We start from the raw sequence: 25,305 nt of genomic DNA on the forward strand, positions 1-25,305 counted from the left end.
TATAACAAACGCGGCTTAAAGGGGCACTAGCTGTCAAATTCATTGTTACCGATTTGACTCAAATTCTCATATTTGGTTTATAACAAGGTAAAACATTTATCCAAACTATCAAAAGTCTAAAATAAACAGTTTACAGAGCATGGGGTAGATAATATATAGGTTCGTTTCGTGTGTATTTTAGTCCAGACGCCATCTAATTAACTATCGATTTGACCTCAGATGACCATATAAGCGATGTAAACAAAAATAAAGATACGAATAGATCAAACCAACACGTGCAATTGGATTTTTATAGGTCTGTTTGATTTTATTTTATAGATTAAAAATAGATGTTTCTCATTGTTTTTAACCATATACGAATGATTTTATGTGCATCGAATTAGTAATCAAATGATTTACCGTAGTTTCACTTTCATTGTTGACATTATTTTTCTTTAAATAACTAGTACACGTACAATTTCATGCGTTGTCAATCTCTAGCTAGGGGTTAATTTGAAGTTCACATGAATACCGGTTAGAATGATGATGACGTTTTCACTTGCAAGTGAATCAGTCGAAAATTATGTTTAATCGCTTATTTCAACAAAATTAAAGGAAATTGATTGCTAAAAGCAAATTATTATTTGATTATTCCAATTTGATTAATGATTGATCTAAAAAAAATCATACTTTATTTTTTTTATATATATCGTAGCTAGTGCTCCTTTAACAGCCTTATCATTTTATGTAATGCACGCGTACGTTGATTGTAGGCCCCTAGTGTTACCACATGCCGAGAAGACTTCAAATGGAAACACAAGATAATTAATGACAAGACGTAGGACACTGATCTGTAATTTTGTATGATATGATCACTTGGTATTTCTCTCTATGTACGTGCAATGAAGATGACAGACAAGTGGAAATTAAAAGGAGGGAAGACAAGTTGAACATAGACGGGATAGTTTTCCAGTTTCGTTTATGAAACATTCATCACAGTTGAAGAAATTGGAGGTTAGTTTTGCTCAGTATACTAGAGGTGGGATTATGGGTGGGGTCAAGGATACTGGGATCCCCTCATATATGCTCAATGCATACTAGACGTTTTACAAGTCTCTGCGTATGCCCCTTTTCAAATCCTCGATCGATCTGCATCTGCGAATATCAATTTGCATATTTTTCTACGATATTACTATTACTAGATTTATTTCACTTGACTGGGCGGAGTTTACGAAGTTCGCTTATTTAAGACCAGTCCATCTATAAACAGGAGTTTTGGGATAAGACCATCAATGAAGTGTCCAGTTATTCGTCTCATTTCATACACTCAGTTCTTTTGTATATGCGTTTGGTGACACTGATTAGTGATTAGAATTCAATAATAATTATAACGACAATTATCCTTATCACACACATCTTCAAATAGACTGTCCTTATGCGAATTAAAACATAAGCTCCGCCCGATCAGTTGAAAAAAAACGTTGGTAAATATACATCAGAATATCTAACGGGTTACTTTGTTAATGTACCCAGTGAGTCAAAAATGAATAAAATGTTGAATATAGGTAATACACAAGTTCTTACTCACCTATCATGGTTCCTCCAAAAGATTGTAAAACTCTTATAGAGTCAAACTGAAAAGTCACATTACTTCACGATCTAGTACTCGGATGACATATTTATTTACATTCCATAACACAACACTCTATTTACACGTGGTGGCGTGACGTACTGTAACCGAATCGAGTACACTCAAAACAAAGATGAAGCACGAACTTGTGTATTACCTTTGAAATATGTGTTAATAATTATAATATATATATACGGTAATGCTACTACCTATATTTACTTTGTATATGTAATACATTTGTATAAGTTCAAATAACTTGAAATCATATAGTTTAATATATACATGTAAGATCATTTCTATACTCATTCTGTCATCTGTAATTATAATATACTATACATATGTGATGCTCCTGTAGCGCAGTTACTGCGTCTGAGTTTGATTAATAAAGTTTGAAAGTTTGAATAGACTGTCCTTATGCGAATTAAAACATAAGCTCCGCCCGATCAGTTGAAAAAAACGTTGGTAAATATACATCAGAATATCGATCATTTCATAATAAACAAACAAGAACAATTTGTAATATAACATTTATGGAACGCCACAACTGCCTATGATAACGATAATCATATCATTAAGGAAAGAGGTATATCATGAAGCAAATTAAATTAAATGTTCATTCTATAACTAAATTTGACTATACTACTCTGACAATTTGTTATATCACTAAGATAAATTTATATACTACAAGTGTGGACACAGATCAGTGTGGATAGTATGTTTGGATGTTTGACAGTGTTTTGTAAGACAAAAGAAGTTCTATGTTTTTCCAATAGGGTTCTATATTATTAACTATGTTGCATAATATGACAACCAACCTGAGCATTAGGAGAGTTGTATATTTTATATTTAGTTTTTTTTTATGTTCAAGACGGGCATACAAGAGCTCGAGACACTAATTGCATCAATTACCAAATGATTATGTCAGATAGAGTATGTTCCAAATTCTTTATTTTGGATATATTTCTAGTAGAAGAGGAACACATAACAAGTTAATTTTTCATGGTGTGATTTTTTTTTATATTGAAGATGGTATCTGAAAACATGTATTTGCTTACTATTTGTATGGTTCTAATTATATTACTTTGTGGAGAATCAACATTATCGCTTTTTTTGTGCATTTTTCCTTTAATCTTTTTTTGTGATAATTTTCATATCATGCTTCTCGCTTGAGATGGAAAAATTATCGCTAGAAACTAAGGAGGCCACGTGGCGTTGCTAACGAAACTGACATGAAATTGACAACGTCGTCATAGGTAAAATAGCGATAAACAGATTATCATTGGTCATCTCAACTCGATTGCTTTTCTCACTTTCGCTGTACCAGCTCAAGCGAGAAAATCAATCTCGTTGAGATGATCAACGATAATCTATAATTATCATAAGTAAAAGATTTCGTTTAAATGTCGAAATTGTTTCTCAGATAAGAAGACATTTGATAGTTTTTAGTAATTAATTTACACAGATTAGAAGACGTTAGTAATGACAATGCCTGACATGATGCTTGGGGCTAGATGAGACTCAGTTTTATTGTTAATTACGCCCCCCCCCCTTTTAAACATCCCTGGATCCGACTCTGAAGACTATTGATAATGTTTCTAATTGGTAATCTCATTATTATTTACTACGGGTGAAAGTTGAAGTAATCTTTAAACATTTAAAAAATTAAATGTTCACTTTCTTTACGCTTAGTCTTAGAACAGCTGTTAGGACACACTAGCTATGAAATTGTTGCATAGAAAGATGGAACATGTATCTATTATTTAAGAAAAAAGTGAAAGATACCCAAGGGCGGGACCAGCCATTTTTTAAAAAAGGGTTCTAAACATTTGTTCCAATTTAAAACCATTGATCGTCAAAAAAGGGGGAGTTCAAAGCACGGAACCCTAACTGGCTCCGCCACTGAATCCAAAGGATATTTATACTCATAAGTCTATGAAACAATAAAACACCATTGCGAAAAACAAATAAACGACCAAAAGACTATTTTATGTAAAAAACTAGTTTTGAACATTTTCATGAGTACCTAAAGAACTGTACTCACACTCTTATGCAATCTGTTTGGCACACAGAATAATTGACAAAAAGTCTCCATCTTCATGGATAACATGACCATTTCAGCCAAAATATAATACGCTGTTCTTTATAGGTCACCAGACACTTCTATCAAAAGGAATTTATAAAGAAACACAAAAATTTAGAAGGCAGACAAAATGACAGAAGTTACTACAACCACAGAGAACATTAGTGAAGGATACATTTTGAGAAAAATCTACAGAGGTAATTTAAAAGATGAAACTTTTAACTGGCTTGCAAGAAATATCTTAACATGCTGAAATTAGGAATCATAATTGTTGTTTTATAAAAAGTTTTCTTTCTTATCTCATCGCAAAAGGTTTTGAAAGTGCTAATATAATTCATATTTTGACAGTTGTAGTTCGGCCGGAATTGTTATTAGTGAATTGAAAGTCATTATTTTTAGAAATGCGTGCAATGTATCGGTTACTCTATGAAAAGGAATATATTATGAATTTTAGAGCAAGGGCCTGATATGTGATGTGCAGTTGTACAATCATTTGCATATCTTATTTATACGGCGATCAGATCCGGCTGCTCCTTTAGTCCTTGTACATCTCTCTGAAACATTTGCTTACTTTACAAGTTACAGTTCGTTTTTGACAAGGTTAGTGTAAGATGTTGCATGGGTGACACAACTTTTACCATCTTGAGTTATGCCCATTTATAAAGATAAAAATTGCTGGATTTTTCGCTTCTGTTCTCTAACTTTAGTTTGCCTCAAGCAAATGTAATAAATCGTATACACAATGCATATTACCATAAAACACAGATCAAGGTTTAAATTGAGTGGCATCAATTCTACCGTTCTTGAGTTAAGGCCATTTATAAACATAAAAAATGCTGAATTTTTCGTTTCCGTTCACTAACTTTAGTTTGCCTCAACCGAATGTTAAAATCACAAATCAGTCTTAACTACTTTAATCCTGTACATGTATCTGAATGTTGAAGTTGACACGTATATGTTTACGAGCGGGGGCATTTGTAGCCCATAGACACATTTTCCAATTTTTTTTTATATGCACTGTATTTTTTATTTGATCTTTCAGATAGCTTTGGTTGAACGGAATAATGGAAACATGTATTTGGGAATATTAGAAGATAAAATGTTGACATTTACAAAGATAATTGTTCGAAAAGTTAAGAAGAGTTTGAAGATGAATAATTCCAACTACAGATCTGGATGTCACTAAAAGATCAGATTACTTAACGATTAGTACCAGTTGCATTATAACGAAGCTTGTCTCTTGTGTGAAAAAAACCCCCAAAATTATTCTAACAGATGACCAGTGACAAAACATTGAACAAAATCTTCAGGATTATATAAGCAAACAAAAAAGACTTAGATGTATTTTTAAACTGTTTGTATGCCATCACAAAAAAGTCATGACAAATCGAAACGATAAGGAAATTGATTTTTTGCCATATAGCAATTCTATTGTTTTACATGCATTCTGAACTGTTCCGCTAGAATATTTGTGATAAGATAAACTTGACAGAAATTTGGTGGTGGGGGAGGGGGGATAATTTTCACTCATTACAGATTTCAGAAATTGAAAAAAAAAATTTCAAATATCATGTTGCCAAAAAAAAAAGAGGGGCAAGGGTATATTTTTTGGGGGATGAGGGTTCAAATAGCAACAGCATAGTGTATTGCACAAAAGCATAAAAAGAGGTAAATTTATTTATTTATTTATTTATATTTTTTTTTTGTGGGGGGGGGGGGGGGGGCAATTCGCAACAGCATAGCGTATTGCACAAAAGCCAAAAATTAAATATAAATTCAAATGATATAACCAATTCTAAGTTTTTTGGCTGCCGTTATTCTGTGTCAGAAACCTATATTTAATTACAATCCAAATTCAGACCTGTATCATGCACGAACATTGTGTCCATTTTGTCCCAAATGTTTAGGATTTGACCTCTGCGGTCGTATCCAGCTGCGCTTGGCGAAATAATTTATTGTAGCAGTTTCACTTTGTCTGTAATAAATAAGACCGATGGAATTTTCTTTTAAATTATTTTAATTTTTTATCATGAGATATTTTTAAGATTATTTTTATATAGAACAAAGTTCATATTGAATGTAGAATAAATTAATTCTGTGTTTCAGCCATACATATATAACTTTACTTCAAAATAAATTTATTTTATATTTTATCATAATCCGAAATCGCATTGAAACTAGAATAAATTTATTCTGTGTCACAGCTTCACCATACAGATAACTTTACTTCAAAATAAATATATTTTATATATTATTATAATCCGAAATCGTATTGAATGTAGAATAAATTTATTCTGTGTCTCAGCCTCACCATACAGATAACTTTACTTCAAAATAAATTTATTTTATATTTTATTATAATCCGAAATCGCATTGAAAGTAGAATAAATTTATTCTGTGTCACAGCCTCACCATACAGATAACTTTACTTCAAAATAAATTTATTTTATATATTATTATAATCCGAAATCGTATTGAATGTAGAATAAATTTATTCTGTGTCTCAGCCTCACCATACAGATAACTTTACTTCAAAATAAATTTATTTTATATTTTATTATAATCCGAAATCGCATTGAAACTAGAATAAATTTATTCTGTGTCACAGCCTCACCATACAGATAACTTTACTTCAAAATAAATTTATTTTATATATTATTATAATCCGAAATCGCATTGAATGTAGAATAAATGTATTCTGTGTCTCAGCCTCACCATACAGATAAATATTATCATAATCATAAATGACATTGAATAAAAAATAAATTTATTTAATGATTTTCTCGAACTAATAATAGATATTATGGCTCTATATAATAAATTTATTTTATACATGATCATATACAGTAAGCACCATGCATTTAGAATAAATTAATTCTATGTTGCATCCTTTACAGAGAGTTGACTAAAAATGGACAGCTAAGTGTAGAATTCAGTATAAATTTATTTTGAAATGTATCAAATAAATACTAATATAACAGAATTGTCTTTGTTTTTCATGATTTTTTCTCAAATACATGGGTTATAGAATAAATTTATTACGTTCTGGTCCAAATTTAGCCTCTAATTGCACTTGTCAGAAATTAGAGTGAAAAAAGAGGAAAATTGGTTTTTTCCTTTTTTATTCTGCTCTCAGTTCTCTAGAACTAAACTGACCCTTACATTGAACATTGTGTTGAATACGTAGATTATTTTAAAATGCAGTCTTTTGTAAGTCTTCTTTTGAGTTTTACTTTAGTAATGGCGGTGAGGTGTTATGACCTTCAAACTCTTTGGGATAAAATGGAAGCGAACGAAAAAATTACTACGAACGAGATTTCTAGACTAAATCAGGAAGTTACTAGATTGCGATCGAATGAAAAAAGACAGATGGTAGAAATATCTCATCTGAGAACAGAAGTTAATAATTTGAAGTTATGGAAAGGAACAATTGAAAAACTTAGCGGTAAGTATATTCCAAATAATGATTTTGTAATTCTTAAAATACATGTATGGCTCAGATCCTTAAAAAACCATGTCTAATTGTCGAAATTGGCTGTTAGAAGTATAACAATAGAAGATTTGGTTTTAAAAAAGATACCGACTAATATAGTTCATGAATAAACGATTCACACGGACCTCGTCATACAAAAAAGTGAAATAATAAAATTACCGAACTCCGAGGAAAATTCAAAACGGAGAGTCCGTATTCTTTTGGCAAAATCGAAATCTCAAACACATCAAATAAATAATAACAAACACGTAGATGTAGGCTGTCAATAAGAAAAAATAAAGAAATAGTTTAGCATCGTACTATCTTGTTTCACTTTTCAGAACCACAGAATCGATTTGAAAGACTTTTGCTTCCAAACTCTCATCCAGACGCTGGTGTAGCATTTTCAGCTTACAAATCTTCTTCATTTAATGCCGCATCGTTTGGAAAACATAGGGAACTTGTTTATGATAAAACGGAATGCAATGTTGGTAATGGCTATAGTACATTTACGGGAACTTTTACTGCTTCCATCTCAGGAACATATGCATTCACTTGGACAACTTGTGCTGGTAGTGATAATGGTGCGATCGGAATAGAATTAGTCATTAACAATATGGTTCATGGCCTATTGTGGACCGATTCCCAAACACCAGGAGACGAGGAATGCTCAACCGGATTTATCATACGTACTCTCAATACGGACGATGTTGTCTTCACCAGATCACAAAATAGCACTGCTGCTCATTTAGGTACGATTCGAAGTGATCCGTATATGAGAACAACATTCTCTGGTTGGCTTTTGTTCTAATAAATATTAAATGAAACAATTAGTTTGCTTAGTTAGTGTTTACACTAAGTCATATATAATGGCTCACGATATGTAGCCTAGACGGCGAAATGTGGTAACGTTCCCTTGTGACGTTACGCACAACGTTACTCGACGTAGTTTTTAATTATTTCATCCGACTTCTGTACAAAACGCCAAAGCTTTGCACAAATACAGTTGTCATTAAGATGTTTAACTTCTTATTTTGAATTTTTTTTATTAAATATTTTTATATAAATAAGGCCGTTATTTTTCTCGTTTGAATTGTTTTACATTGTCTTATCGGGCCTTTTATAGTTGACTATGCGGTATGGGCTTTGCTCATTGTTGAAGGCCGTACGGTGACATATAGTTGTTAATGTCTGTGTCATTTTGGTCTCTTGTGGACAATTGTCTCATTGGCAATCATACCACATCTTCTTTTTTATATGTATACATGACTGATTATATATTTTTGACTAATAAACTTTATTTCCTCATAATCTTATTGAAAATATATATTTCAAGTATTTGTCACTGCCCATGCATGTCAATTGTTGCAAAATGCATATAGCCTATATGATGCTTAGGATTCCGTCATCACAAGTATCTTAGTCTAGGCATGTACATCGTGTGGAAACAGCCAGTATCAAGTACTTTATAAGTATATATGTTATCAACCGCCTTTAACTGTAGTTTTCGAACTATAAATAGCGAATAATTTTATGGTCTTTTTATCCGTACTATCAACATCCCAAATATGTGTCTTTCAAAAAAATTATAATGTTTGTGGATGCGTGGAAATGACTGTTAGTGTATACAACAAACATTCGTTTAAGCAGGTACATACATGTTTCTAGGTTCCAAAGTCGAAAAGATATTATTTATCAAAAACTTCTACGCCTTTAAGATCAGCACATAGTTTACAACTATATGATTAAAGTCAAATTTTCTTCGTGATTTATTACCTTTTCAGAGAAATTATTAAAAAATATCTCCAAAAAATATAATTTTTATTATTACACAGAACATAATAAATGCCATATAGCAAATGACACAAATTTGAAATGCTAAACTTTCAGTTAATAGAAAATAGAATTATATATAAATTACGTTACATTTCATATGTTCCGTGCAAAAAGCGTTCAATTTGGACGTGGTAACATTTACAAACACGGACAAATTGACGGAAATTGATGAACATTTAGCGTTTTCTTAACATTGAAGGCTTAAACAAAATCTTCAAACAAATAACATTTCAGTAGTAACATAGTTCATTTGTCTGTCACAAATTTAAAATAGCCTAAATTAGCATGGTACTGAAAAACCTTGAACAATGGCTCTATGGTAACTTTTAAGGGAGACACGGAAAATACTGAAAAAAATAAAGCGAGAGAAAGTGTGTTAGAAAAAAAAAAACGTGTTCGTAAAATTCAATCAAATTACATTTTCATGTAGAGGTGGCGAACACTTTCTATCATTTATGTGAACATATTGATATATCGAAGTGCTTGCTTTCATTTTCGTATACTCGAAATTTCAAATCTTACAGCTTTATGAAATGTCGAAAATGGCCGCCATATTGCGAACTAACATGATATTTACTGTGACCTTTCACACCTTGAACATGATCATATTATATCCCACAAGTACAAATTTCATAGGAATCCATTCAGTAGTTTGGGTTTTTTCTTCGATTATATTTGGGTGGTCAGTTATTGTTGTTACAATGTACGTCTTATACGGCAAAAATTGCAGTATGAACGCGTAATCATTGCTTAATTATGTAATAATACATAACATTAAAGTTATTAAAATCAGGTTTTATCTAATTTCGATTCAAATGATGAATCTAGACAAGTTACTATTGAATAATACGCAGAAATGATTTGTTTTTGTCCTACTGTTACACCAAGAAATGATCAAATGAAACATAGACCGAATACCGTGCGTAACGTCTGTATCATTCGAAATAGCCAATAATCATTTTATTATACTGTTAGGGAAAATTATAATTGACGCGAAATAATTTTTCCTAACAGTCGACATATGTTATATTTATTTTTGTAGTTTGTAGTTTGTATTTTGCTCGTTTTTCGTGTTTTGCAATGTCATTGTTAGTTCGTATTCGACCTTTGAATTTTGACTATTCCATGATATCTTCCGCCTCCCACTTTATTGCGATTTAAATAACATGTGTATCGTAGATAAAATCTACGACAAGACTGTAATGATATTATAATTTGGAGTATGAAATGAGGCAATACAATAGCTTGTAAGTTAGAGGAGAAATGCTTCAATCATTGGTGTTGATATGTTTTATTAAGAAGCAAAAAAAGGTTTCATACATAAAAAGTAGGGTACAAAAATACCGAACTCTGAGGAAAATTCAAAACGAAAAGTCCCTAAGCAAATAGCAAAGTCAAAAACTCAAACACATCAAACAAATGGATAACAACAGTCATATTCCTGACTTATTTCTTAGTTATTATTAAATAGTTCGTTTCTTTATATATTGGCGTTTGTTTTTGTTGCACTTCAGTGTTTCAGTTATTCTTTTGTTTTCCTTTCATAGTTGTTGTGTTTCAGTTTGTTTCCAGATTTGTTTTCTCACAATCGATTTATGAATTTTGAACAGCGGCATACTATTGATGCCTTTATTTGGTACTGGCATTTTCTTATGCAGAAAATGTTGAATTAAATATGGTTTTATAGCTAGCTAAACCTCCCACACGTAACGTTAGACTAGTAAGATTTGGAACAAGACAAAAAAGATGAATTCGACCCATTTTTAATTTACGAATATAGATCGTAACTTCGGCTGAACTTTCATCGAAACAATGACAGCATGCAAACTAAGCGTACCAGGTAGAATCCAATTCAGGAATATGGCCATTGTTATATTATAGTTCGTTTCTGTGTGTGTTACATTTTAACGTTGCGTCGTTTGTTTTCTCTTGTACTTGAGTGTAAATTCACATTGCGATAAGACGTGTCACGGTACTTGTCTATCCTAAATTCATGTATTTGGTTTTGATGTTATATTTGTTATTCTCGTGGGATTTTGTCTGATGCTTGGTCCGTTTCTGTGTGTGTTACATTGTAGTGTTGTGTCGTTGTTCTCCTCTAATATTTAATGCGTTTCCCTCAGTTTTAGTTTGTTACCCCGATTTGTTTTTTTGTCCTTGAATTTATGAGTTTGAACAGCGGTATACTACTGTTAACTTTATTTATCACTAAAACGTACGACCAGATCGACACAAATTACAAACAGAGTGAGACAGGATTCGTCCAGACAACTAATTTATAAACGCTTGACGATTAAAATTCTATTTGTATCAAGATGCATTCCAACATAAACATGTATCTCCTAATTACACTAGACTAGTAAGATTTGGAACAAGACAAATAAAAGATGGTTGAATTCGACCCATTTTTAATTTACGAATATAGATCGTAACGTTGCATGGGCTGAATCTTCATCAAAACAATGACAGCATGCAAACTAAGCGTACCAGGTAGAATTCATTTAACCACTAAAACGTACGACCAGATCGACACAAATTACAAACAGAGCGAGACAGGATTCGTCCAGACAACTAATTTATAAAAACTTGATGATTAAAATTATATTTGTATCAAGATGCCTTCCAACATAAAAATGTATCTCTTAATTACACTTTAATTTGATGAATTTCGTGGGTGAATTAATATTTCAAATTTCTAGGGTACATTTTTATGCTTATGTCGTGGAATGTTTGGTCCTCAGTGTTCTTCGATTTCGTTCTTTGTTTGATGAAAATACATCTGCCGAAGTTATGCACCATGGAGAACTATATTCACCAACAGGTTATTTCCGAATAAATCTTTGGAAATATGTTTAAATGTAAAGGTTCAAAAAAGAAGATCAAGCAGGCAGAATTTTTATCTATTCTGTAATATGATTATGTTATTCGTGAAATGCAGCGTGCATTTGAAAACAGTATAACATCGGACGAGTATATTATATGAATAAAATGGGATAATTTGTAAACCTCACCAAAAAAGCAACCAAAGAAATACATACACTTAATTTAAACTTGGAACTCTGGATAGTTGTCTCATTTGCAATCATACCACATCTCCTCCTTCATAATAAACCAGAAGCTTAAGTCATTGAGAGGTCAACAACAAACAGGTTTTACCTTATAGACAGGTGTCCAATTAATGCAAGTAATACAATTGAGAATGAAAATAGGGGATTGTGTCAAGAGACAACAAACTGTCCATAGAGCAGAAAACAGCCGAAGGCCAACACGTATGCAAGTAAGCAAGTATGCCAAAATCTAGTTACCCTTCCCCAAAAGGGGATTTGAATAAGTAGTAGAAGTTATTTAATGCCAGATTCTAAAACAAATCACAAAGAATAAGACATATGATGACTTAAGACAACATTGACCAGAAACCGGAAAATATTACAGAGTGATACTCGGTTTTTTAAATCTCAAACGTTATATCACATTATGTTCATATATTGAGATGTTACACGTAATACACATGTTTGACCCCGCAACATCTCATTGTGCGATTTGCAAATGCAGAACTTTCTATTGTCTTACACATGTTACACAAAGGAAAGGTTTGTATTACATTTTTTGTTTTTTTTTTCTTTAGCTAGACTTTAAAGATTTGATTGCAATTGTTGACCACTTTACATGCGGAACACGGTTTCTGATAGTGTTATCAATAAACTTAGTAGACCTTGAACAGAACGAGTGTATAATGGAACGTGACACTGTATTCACGTGAAATAATGTCTCAAAGCAGATTCAATCCAACGTGAAAAGGTCTTCAATCTTGTGTTCCGACTGGTTGACTTTGATCCCAGAGGAACTAGTAATCAAACACTACTGCATTTAGCAGTTACTCCTAATACTTCTAAAGTAGAAAGTGATGAATATACCAGAATTTCCTCCGCGGACGTTGTGTAAATATGTGAATATAACTTTTGTGGGTGGGGGATGGGGCATATTCAAGTTAAAACAATGAACATGGGTGTACTGCTTTACAAAGCATTATCAAGTGTTCAATTGTACCGATTGTTATGCAGAAGACAAAACCAGATAAAGGATATCTATTGCAAATGATATATCATATCGGTTAATCACTGTAAAAGTAGAAATTAACAACTTAAACTGCAGATACTAAAATTAGTATACGTTTACTGGTTATAATGTAAATTTTATAGACTGATCAGGAACAATTTTTGACGAAATCCGTACATTTGTCTTTGAATTACACCTCGAGATAAAATCAGTCGTGATTTGTTGTATCATGACGAAGCGGTAGCTTTGAAATTATCCAATCTTTCTAACCCCGACTGATAAGAGAAAACTGGAATACGAAAAACGTAAGCATTAAAGCTGAGCCTATTATCATTATAAACAACTTGAATTAAGATTTTTTTCTCATAAATAAGTCTATTAGTTTTTTTGTTTGAATATGTTTTACTTTTTGGGATAGCGGAGCCATTCAAAATCAAATCTACGGTATTGGTTTTCCTCATTTGTTACTGTTGTAGTACGTTGACCTCTATATAGGTTTTGATCGCATGCTCGTCATTTTAGACACCATACTTTTATCATGTTTATATCTAGAAGTGACCTGACCTGAATCTCACTCGGGGTGCTAAACATATCAGCACATCAGAAGGGTAATTTTCACCCTCTCACACACATCTCTGGTACCCAGACCGGAGTTTAAACTAGAATGGGTACTTTGGGGGCCTCGGTTGGTCAAATTTGTCCCTTACTTTGACCTGGAGATCAATCTTCTGATATCTCTCTGGTTTGTCTGTTTCCACCGAGTGGCTCGGTGGTTCTCTCCGAGTACTTCGGCTTCCTCCACCATAATAACAGACTGCCCGGTGTCCTAGAACTCCCTTTGTGTTGGGTGGGGATTGATTGTCCTTGTAAAAATAATTGTCGTATAAACATACGTTAGTGACACATCTCCATTAATCCCGTTAGGGAGTGTACATGGATGCCACTGTACCCTCGCAGCTTTCGAGGGGTTCTTCGGATATCGGAGGCATTTACCAGTACATACATACATACACTAGATTCGTTGTTGATTATCACAAAATGCTTTCTTGTGCAAGTCTTCTCTTAGGTTTTACCTTAATTAATGTGTGTGTGCATGGGTCTGATATTCGAAACCTTTGGGCTAAAACAGAATCGTATGAAGCGAACCAAAAAGTGATGATGAGCGAGATAACTAGACTGAACAAGGAAATTACTGAAATACGATTGAATGAAAAAAGTCAGATGTTAGAATAGTTATCAAAGGTATCAGGATTATAAGTTAGTACGCCAGACGCGCGTTTCGTCTACATAAGACTCATCAGTGACGCTCAAAATATTAGAAATTAACAATTTAAAATTATGGAAAGGAACGGTTTTAGCTCTGAACGGTAAATATAATTCCAATTATTCATTTTACGCAGTGAGAAAATAAAACTGCCTTGTTTTATTAGAAAAAAAACCCACAGTCTAACATTTATTTTAAAAGTTTATTTAATTACAATTACACATTAAAAATGGCTGTACTTATAATGTTAAGGGTTTAGAATAAATGTCCTAATTATCAAGGCCTCATTTCATTGTGTTTAGAAGATGATAATGATGATTTCATCCTAATTCAACGACAAACAATTTATTTTTTCTCAAAACAGCCTTTTAAACCAGCTGCCAATGGGTTTAATTTAACAATGATTTAGCACAGTTTGACAAACTAATGGCTTTATCAATTGATATAAAATATAATGAATAAAGTCTTCCAGTGTGGCCCCGACATAATAAATGTTAAACAATTCAAACGACAAAAAAGGCATATTTTATGTAAAACGTTAACGCAATAAATGAAAAAAATACGACGACCACTGAATTACTGGTCAATTTCTTGGGACAGGTACACAAAGGATGAGGATGGGTTATTTACCCGGAACAGTAGTTTTTGCATTTTTCAACTTTTTGGATTCGAGCGTCACTGATGAGTCTTTTGTAGACGAAACGCGCGTCTGGTGTATGTATAAAATTTAGTCCTGGAATCTATGATGAGTTTATTTATTAACAGCATAGCATAAACACAGTCTTAATTATAAAAATCAGATGAAAAAAAAAACTAATCTCATCAGATCGATACAATGCACAAACACGACTATAGGTTTTTGCACTTAAGACACAATGTACGAATTTGAGAGTCCTTGCAGGTTCTGAAAACTAGTTCAATTCAAATAACAACTAATGTATCCAGGGCAAAATTATCGATCGGCTCACCACATAATGATTTATTGAAAAGATGTCATGAACATTCAGAAAAAAACATAATTTTGTGCTATGCAAAGTATTTGTATCGACAGAATGTAGGACGGTTAATTTTCAAAGCTGAAAATTAGTTATTTAATATTGTTATTTAGTTATGCTTCAATTTCTTCATTATCAAATCAATATCTATACCGTAAAACAATATTCAAAGATTGATATCTAAATAAAGGGGCTCGATAAACAACACCACTGTAAAAATAAGCATTTTTTACGTTAAATATACAAGAATGTTAAATCCAATTCTCAAGCATAATGTTATCTTGTATTGAATTTAAGAAACACAGAATCCTGATAAAAGACTCTTCCTCCCAACCACCAATCCAGACGCTGGTGTTGCATTTTCAGCATACAAATCTTCTTCATTTAACGTGAGAACTTTTGGAGAACAACGGGAACTGGTTTATGATAAAACCGAGTGAAACGTCGGAAATTCCTACAGCATTTTAACGGGAATAAATACTGCTCCTATATCTGGAACATACGCATTCACCTAGTAGACAACATGCGCTAATGGTAACGATATTTCCATAGGAATAGAATGAGTGATTAATACCATGGTCCATGGTTTAGTTTGGACCAATTCTCAATCAGTAGGAGAAGGGGAATGTACAAGTGGATTTGTCATACATACACTTAATACAGGCGTTGTCTGGTTGGCTTTTGTTTAATTAAACACAAGCTTTGAATGATAGTTTGTTAATTTAACGCATACAGTGGTACATGATGTGTACCTTGGTAGTATACCTTCAGTAGGCAAAATGTAGAAAATCATATTATCTTGTTCCCAAAAATATGTTTACATAAAAAGAAGATGTGGTATGATTGTCAATGAGTCAACCCTTCCAAAGGGACCAAATGTCAGAGAAATGTACAGCTATAGGTTACCGTGTGGCCTTTATTATTAAGCAAAGCCCATACCACAAGTCAGCTCTAAAAGGCTCCGAAATCACAGATGTAAACAATTCAAACGAGAAAACTAGGAACAATGATTTTGTTTCTTCGAGATAGTTTTCAAACGAACAAATTTATTATTTTCATTCTTTAAACCATCAATAAGTTCAATAGCAATTTTCACCTCATGATTATAAAACATGTATAATGAAAGTGTGTGTCGATAATCTTTTAATTCAATTAGGTAAAATACCAATGGTTTATGGTGGGGTTCATGCAAACGAATACCATAGAAAATTATCGAATTTAAAATGAAACGGGTTTATGTTGTAATGAGTTATAGTTGAGCAACATTTAATTGATAATACAATAAGAAGATTTTATATGAGTGACAATGAGAAAATTCCCCATCCAAGGCACATCAGACATGATACGTATTTAAAAACAAAACAACATTCACATTAATTTTGTTTACTAAGAGTGTTTCCATGCAAGTTGTCTGAAAAGCTTGGATGTTGCATGACAGCAATACAAGTAAGGCTCGGGTGATAATACATCAAAGCCCTTTTGATAGTTCCAATGATCTAAAGATAGATATGTTGTGCTTTGAAACTGTTCATCTTATAGATATACAGAAGGTGTTATCCAATGATCTTACTTTCTTATGATGACGAAACACATAAAAAAATTTCAGATGTCTTCTTGTTATAGTGTTTTTGTAAACGTTATTGTTTCGACAAGAGCTATAAACAACTCCGCTAAACATCAACCCAACAATGTAAGATCTGTAAATTTGCTTTCGCAAATTTTTGGTTCTTCCCTCGCCGGGATTCAAACCCATGCTGCTGTGATATCGTGACACCAAATCGCCTGCACTGCATCCGTCCCGCTAGACCACACGACCACCTGGGCTCTACAATAATAGAGCTTTCGCTGGCCGTGTGTTACCTTTCCCCGTCAGTTTTAATCTAGCGGTGTACTACAGTACATGATATATAAGGCAAGAAGATGTTATTGCGAAAGCAAATTTACAGATCTAACATTGTTGGGTTGATGTTTAGACGAGTTGTGTATACATTATGTACACAGCCATGTATCACTATCATTGATGGCGATCCGATGGATACATCTGTTGTAGAGTTGTCACTGACTCAGACGTACTTATATATATATATATACTTTTGCTATATATATATATATATAGCAAAAGTATATATATATATATTCATTACGATATTATTTTTTAAAGCTTCTAAACAATCTTAGTGTGTATTGCTAGATTTGTGTATTTTTTCTACCACAGCATATTCTACATTGCTTCCGTTTTCGGGAGTTATAGGTTTTATGTTTTTATCTAGTCTCCTACTCTTGTCTACAACTGCATACTCGTTATTCATGGAAGTTGTCGGTTCTGTATTTTCACCAAGTCTATCTCTCTTGTTCACCACAGTATACTCTACATCGTTCCCTGTACCCGGTGTTACGTGTTCTACCTTGTATTCTAATTCTTCCTTTTTTACATGCGTTTTACATTTCAGTTGAAATCCTGGTTTCGATTTGTATTTGCTATTAGAACTAAAGTTTTCATCAATTGAAATGTAATCGCCATCAATTTTCTGCGTATTATCTACTTCCTGTATCTCTTCTAATTCTACTGTGTGATAATTACCATCCGTAATATCATATTGTTCACTTGATTGGTACAGAATGTTACGCTTCAGTCCTTCAGAATCGTAATCCGGATCCCTGACAGACTCCATTTGACTCTGTTCTTCATCATTGCAATCATTTCCGGAATTATTACGTTTTCTCCTACAGTAAAGTTTGTATGTTACTATCATTTTATTTACATTGTAAAGGCATTTTAACATCACATTAATAATGTTCAAAAACGACCACTGTATCTCTTTTCTTTATACTATTTCTTATACTACCTTATTATTTTATTTCATTGACACTTTACGAAATAAAGCATTTTACAGATTTAGATAACTTTAAGTTAAATAAAACTATCAATTATAACCAATACATCGTGTATGCAAGACGATGGCAATGCCGCATATTCATTTGACCGTAAGCCTTGGTGTTTGATTTGAAACACATTAGTATTACCCAGAGCATTCAATGAATCAGAATCGTTTTTTTTTTTGTTCCAATGTGTAAATTTCCATTTTTTAAAAGGCGAATTGAAATGAAGGTATGGATTGCGTTCACTCTTTTATTTGACCGGCAGCAGTTCTTTTGAGCAATACTATTTTCAAGATGAATGATTTGTGCCATTTACTATTTTCAAGATGAATGATTTGTGCTAATTTCTATTTTCAAGATGTACCACTTGCGCCCTAAATAAATTTCCAAAGGTACAAAACTCAATATCAAAACCCCACATAAGATAACTACTAGAACAAAGTACTCTTACCATGTATATATAGTAACTACTGCTATGGCTATAACAGAAGTAAATCCCCCAGCGCTAGCACCAATGATAACATACAGAGTCCAATTAGCATCTGGAAAAGAGGAAATATGACGTGTGTATATTTTTAATAGGTTTAAATTTAAATAATAAGCCATCTTTAAAATATTTTCTTAATTGTACATGTTGTACATGTAGGTACGAAGTAATTTAGTGGAAATATATAATTAATGTGATTGGTAAAAATGCTCATTTCTTTTAAATATCATTATTTTATTGTATTGCATGCGTGTTGCTTTATTGCTTGCTAGACTTTCATTTATAATAAGTTAAGTAAAAGATATGTTTTTGCCTTCGCAATATTGATTTGGTATGTATTCAGATAGCTATTGCAGCTGCATATAGTCATTATTTCGTGCAAATGTTAAATCTGATCAATTGGCTTACCTTCTTTTATAATTGGACTGTAACTTGTTTTGTTTGTCGTCACTTGACTGCATTTTATATGAAGTGAAGGATACGTTGTCATACCATTGCTTTCTACAACAGTAAAATATATCTATATGTGTGTCTGCGTCGGTGAATCTCCTAAATTAAATTCGTCGCTAAATGCAGTGTTTTTTTCTGTGACATAAAGGAGATGTAATATGTGTATTTCAATTGAACAACAACAAAACGGAACACAAAACACCCACCAATAGTCATGTGATACTGAAGAAGGCTCAATGTACTTCTGTCATTTTCGAATTATGTAAAAAGGCTAGAACTTGTGCAATTATTCACAAGGTAAACTTCATGTCTGTGATACTTAGTTTTCGTAAATTGTATTGTTATAGATAACGCTTTTTGTTTTCTCGTTGAAATGCAATTGAGTTACACATGCATGTTATATTTGCCGCTGGCCGTTTAGCAGCCAACAATAAATTTAATTTCCTTGTATTAAATTTCAATGCAGTAAACATAAAAAAATATCACTTTAGTGAAGATTTTAAAACTTTAAATAATCAAATTGACGTCACCAAAACAGATGCAATTTTCTGACAACTATATACTACATAATACATTTGTAGTAGTTATGTCTTTCTTCAATAAAATTATAAATTCATTCAGACAGATTCAAATGTCTATTCCTAACTGGATGAGTCTCACATAATAATGCAGAATAAATATATTGGAAAAAGTGGAATCATACTTTGTTTATTTATCTTTAAGCATTGCAAATAGTTCCTTTTATATCCGAGACTCTTAGACTAATGCAAAAACGCGCTTGTCAAAACAATTGAAACATGTTCTATATATAAAAAGTGTACAAATGTACCAAACATTGATTACATTCCTGTGACTGTAAAAAAAGAGGAAACGGCCAAATAAATGGTCAAAATGTATTTTAGTTACTAGTGTCTTCGGATTTTTGTTACTTTATTGTATATGTATAAAGTTAATTTTTTTGTATTGGTCAATTTTTTCAACTGGAACAGTTCTCTGTTTGTTTGTTTTTGTTTTTTTTTTGGGTGATAATTGAATGTATATAATTATGTATGAGTTCTTACGTCTGAAGATAAGGAAGCAGTATTCGCTGGTGAGTGTCCCATCAATTAAGGTTGATTTAAAGTTAAGCATTTCATTTTGTTTCAAGAAAATAGGTCTAGCTGAAGTTCTGTTTGTGCATTGAATTGTTTCAAGTGATTCATCTTTATTAAGTTCGACAGATATGCTAATATCTATTGCTAACCAACAATTAATATGATCCGGTCCTGATATACTCTTTGTATAATACTTCATAAATACGTTATATTGATCAGTCTGGTTAAGTAGATAAACCTGACACAAACAGTTATCTTCTGGAGTTGTGATACGTAATGCTACACTATCTACTTCGACATGTCCGGTCTTGTAGTCTTCCTCTCCTACGCCACTCTGACACATGTTTGCTGTTGCAGACAATAATAAGTCATTAGTTAAACAACATACTATTTATATAGATTAATAAACTGTATTTTCTAATGAACAATCTATTTTTAAGGCAGGAAAATGCCATATATAACTGAAATATTCAAATACAATAATTTTTGACGACCCCCCCCCCCCCAAATTCCCCCCCCCCCAAAAAAAAAACCAACATGAACAACAACAACAAAAGACCCCAAAGAAACCAAAAAAAAAACAAACCAAAACGGTGTAAATATTTATTTGCCAAGCAAAGATTAAAATGTTTATATAAACTGAATATGGTCATGTTTATCTCTGTATGGTACAGTATGGGTTTGTCACATTGTTGAAAGCTGTTAATTGCTAAAAAGTAAAATCACAAAAATACTGAATTCCCGAGGAAAATTCAAAACGGAAAGTCTCTAACCAAATGCCAAAATTAAATGATAAAACAAATCAAACGAATGGGCTGTCATATTCCTGACTTGGTACAGGCATTTTCAAATGTAGAAAATGTTGGATTATAGCGTTAAACCCCTCACTTTTATGACAGTCGCATCAAATTCCGTTATATTTACAATGATGCGTGAACAAAACAGACATAATAGGTAAAATAGCCAAAACATGGTTACCGCAGTTAACACTGTGTTATAATCTCAAAACAAACAAACATTTACAAAAAAGCACAAAAAGCATCTATTAAATTTAATAACACATTCATTGCTTCGCGTGCTTGACGTCAGAAAAATCGACTTTATTTGAACTTTGGTGGATAGTTTTGCCATTGGCAATCATACCACAACTCATTATTTTTTTAAAGGAGGAAATTTTCATACATCTTATACCAATACTTAATGTAGAAAATTAAATGTGTCTATGTTATTTTACTTTCTTAAACACATGTGTCGTTACTTTGCTGTTCATTACATTACCTGTTGAACTACTTGATGCAAAAGATGGACAGGGATCTAGAACAGGCTGCTGTTGTACCGCTATAATTGCAAATAAAAGAATCAGTTAATTTAATGTAAAGTATTATTTGGCCATGTGGTAGGCTCTGTTTATCAGCATATTTATATCCTCGTTGTAGGTAACTACCGATGTTTATCAGATTAAAACACACAGAGTAAAAACTTCCTCAAACTACTTACATGTATCTTGAAATCAGTACAGGTTATTTTGGTGTTGATTTCTCTACCTTTATAAATTTACCACTGTAACGTTCTTTTTCAACCGAACATTTCCCTCTACGCTAAATTCTTATATCACTTGATACACACGTCGTTTTGAAACTCAAATTATATGTTGGCTACATATATATAGGTTCTACAGGTAGGGACTTTTGAAAACAGGATTGTCCATTTCTTGTTGGTGGTCGAAATTGAACCAAGTGATACCAGGTAGTAGTTTCCTGTTTTTATATCCGACCATTTTGCTTATATTGCTTCTTTCTTGCATTATTTATAATCGTTGGATTATTATGCATTTACTATTTTTCACTAGACGTTCTTCATAATCAGCGCAACCATATAAGGAGCAAAAGCAGTTATGAAGAGATCGTGAGGTTAGAGGAAGAAATATCATACTGATGATCATGTATACGTGCAGTTCTATATGTTTACACCAATATAGTTGGTCATTTTTATACCGTGCGTGTACAAACACAGGTATGCAATATTCCGTAACAGTAGCAGTCAACATTATTTAAATGATTACATAATCGACAGGAAGGCGTTAAGTTACGCATATATGATTATATATTACTTTATAAATATAAATAGAACACGCAGAGACTTAAATTGCCGGATGGTACAAATTATTTATTTTACATTGGAGAATAGTCTATACTAAACATTTAAATGTATTGAAACATAAAATTTTAAAAATAAATTATGTTTTAACAGCTTCATAAAGAATTGTGCATGACCTCAATTGGTTTGCTAACTCTTTCTCAAGTACAATATAATCAGGTTCGAGCAAACTATTTTACTATCTTTAAAAATTTTCATGAAAAAACTTAGTACACTCTTTCGAAAATTTAAGCTGAAATATGACTCAAAATCCCAAGTATTGACAGTGAAAAACTGTAGGGGAGTTGATTACACATGTGATTTTGGACTTTCTGAATTGATTTTCCTCTAAGTTCAGTATTTTTGTGATTTTACTTTTTACACAAATGAGGTACTTCGAAGCCGCCGACGACCCAATACACTACACTACTTTATGTCGTCTAACTCTGCCCAAATTGAATATTCCATAATATATCATAGAAAACGTAAATCAATGAGCACTTTTTGAAATACAATGTATTTCAACTTCATTTTAAAAATACAATTTCAAATTGAAAGAAAAAAGTTTGTCCATTGAAAAAGCAAACAAATAACTTTGAGACTGAAGAAAGATTTCCATGAAATATATTTCTTAGTCAGTTAAATGGATTTACAAAACAATATTTTTCGTTCCCTATTGCTACTCTTCCTTTTTTGGATGGTGATGTTCCTTTGGCACGCGCCATCTTACGGTGTTTATATTTCACAAATCGTTTGCCATGCCCGTGTCGGTTTTAGATTTTAATGAGAGTAAATAAAGGCAGCAGTAGTATACCGGGGTTCAAAAGTCATAAATCGATTGTGAGAAGACAAATCTTGGATACAAACTAAAACCGAGGGAACACATCAACTATTAGAGGAAAACAAAGGAACAACAGGAACACTGAAGTGCGACAAAAACAAACGCCAACATACATAGAAACCACTATTTGATAAAAACTGCCATATTCATGACTTTGTACAGAACATTTTATGAAAAAATGGTTGGTTGAACTTAGTTTAACCAAATTTCTCGCTTTATGACATTGTAAAGACATATTATTAAATGACAACACTATGTGACAGAAATACAGCACAAACACACGCAATAACATTAAAAGAGAAACGCACAAACAAATAATATAATTGTCGACACAAAATGCAAACTGCAGAACAACAACGAACATATTCCATCAACGAAAAACACCACAGGATATCACATATCACAAACAAGGACGCGGTTACTTAACTAACATGCAATCTCGAGGTTTATACAGTTATTTCCAAGTATCTATGTGTTACTGGTAAGTTATTAAGTCACGGATTTCGGAACCACAAATTACTTAAAACCTCTACTAAATTCTTCGTTAAATATAAATGTTTAGTTTTGAAGTCTGTTTGTATCTGTAGAAAACCTTTTTCAAACGGGATAACACATCCACATTTTTACGAAGATGTAGTACCGTGCTTGGAAATTTATAAACGATCATATTAAACCTTTTTATCATTTGAATAAACTTATTTATTTATAAACTTACCATTTCTACACTCTAATTAGATTTTTTGAATGTTGTTTTTATTGGTATTAATATTGATTTTGTTATCAGTTAATTAAAAGCAAACTAAATATCATTGTTATATACATATGCACTTTAATTGATCTACATGGATCTACAATCTGTCGATACCTATATCTTGGCATTGCACAAGGTCATGTTTTTCTCTGACTAAATCCATTGTATGTTAGATGTACCGATAATTTAGTCTTAGATGCCTGATTTTTTATTAGTTGTTATTGATGACTAGCAGATTCAGATCTGTATTTAGTGTCATTTTGTTGTTAAAACGGACAAGTAACCGCCCACGTTCACTCTGTTTCTTTGATGGATTTCTCGTTGTATCCATCTGATGAGTCAAGTCTTTTTCAACTGATTTGTAAAGTTCGTTCTCATTATGTACTGTTACATTCAACCCACTTTTTTTCTTAAATGTCCTTAACAAAGTCAGAAAAATTGCAATTGTTATCTTATAGTTCGTTTCTGTGTGTGTTGCATTGTTGTTTGGTATTTTGTTTCATTTTAGTAATTCTGTCGTTTCGTTGTTTTCCTCTTATATTTGATGTGTTTCCCTCAGTTTTAGTTTGTAATCCGGATTTGTTTCCTCTAAATCGATCTACGATTTTCGAACAGCGGTATAGTACTGCAGTCTTTATTTACACCACTGTCTGAGGATAAGGGGATGGTTGGGATCCCGCTAACATGTTAAACCCTGCTAAATTCTATATGTACTTTCCCAAACCAGAAGTCTGTTATACAGGGTTGTCGTTTGTTGCTCTGTTACATATTTGTTTTTCGAAAAGTAATTACGTATACGCCATTATTCTTCTCGTTTGAATTGTTTTAGATTTGTCATTTTGTTTATTATAGCTGGTTAATCGGTATGGGCTTTGCTAATTGTCGAAGGTTGTACGGTTAACAACTATATCTAAATAGGTAAACTAAGAAAAGTCTATAATAATAATGCTTCTTACTTGTTATTGTAAATGAAATCCACACAAAAAGTAATTTCATAGTAACTTCCATTCTGTATACACTGATGTCAACATGAAATTCAATCCAGGAAGTTTTAGTTGGAAAATACATATACAATGAATACCTTTATAAATACTTCAATGAAACTAATTGTGTGCTATGAGTGACTAAATATTGTTATAATTATATTTAAACCTTTACAATTGTCATGTAATGTAGAACAAACTGTTGTTTAGCTGGAGTTGTCTAAGTATTTGTATATTGACAGTAAGATCCGAGCATATTCTAAATAAAAGAACTTCTTTGATACATCGAACTTTTGTCTCAAATACTTCCAACAAATAATAGTTAAGACGGTATATGTACATGTGTACCGAAACATAAACATACTAAGAGG

At 32.3% G+C, this 25,305-nt stretch overlaps 1 protein-coding gene and 1 long non-coding RNA gene across 2 annotated transcripts; one reads left to right on the forward strand and one right to left on the reverse strand.

Moving 5' to 3' along the window:
- Positions 1–6,832: 6,832 nt before the first annotated feature.
- On the forward strand, positions 6,833–7,991 carry LOC139492318 (uncharacterized). The gene is made up of 2 exons (XR_011656790.1): positions 6,833–7,134; positions 7,503–7,991. It is a non-coding gene; the product is annotated as an uncharacterized lncRNA (long non-coding RNA).
- Positions 7,992–17,431: 9,440 nt separating this feature from the next.
- Positions 17,432–25,071, reverse strand: LOC139493167 (uncharacterized). Its single transcript, XM_071281349.1, has 6 exons — positions 24,908–25,071; positions 21,502–21,561; positions 20,191–20,571; positions 19,088–19,180; positions 18,644–18,734; positions 17,432–18,036 (listed from the first exon to the last, which is right to left on the reverse strand). Exons 1-6 carry the CDS (start codon positions 25,017–25,019, stop codon positions 17,487–17,489), a joined length of 1,287 nt encoding a protein of 428 aa, XP_071137450.1. The 5' UTR covers positions 25,020–25,071; the 3' UTR covers positions 17,432–17,486.
- Positions 25,072–25,305: the final 234 nt, after the last annotated feature.

Source organism: Mytilus edulis, chromosome 10 (assembly GCF_963676685.1).
Source record: "Mytilus edulis chromosome 10, xbMytEdul2.2, whole genome shotgun sequence".
NCBI lineage: Eukaryota > Metazoa > Mollusca > Bivalvia > Mytilida > Mytilidae > Mytilus > Mytilus edulis.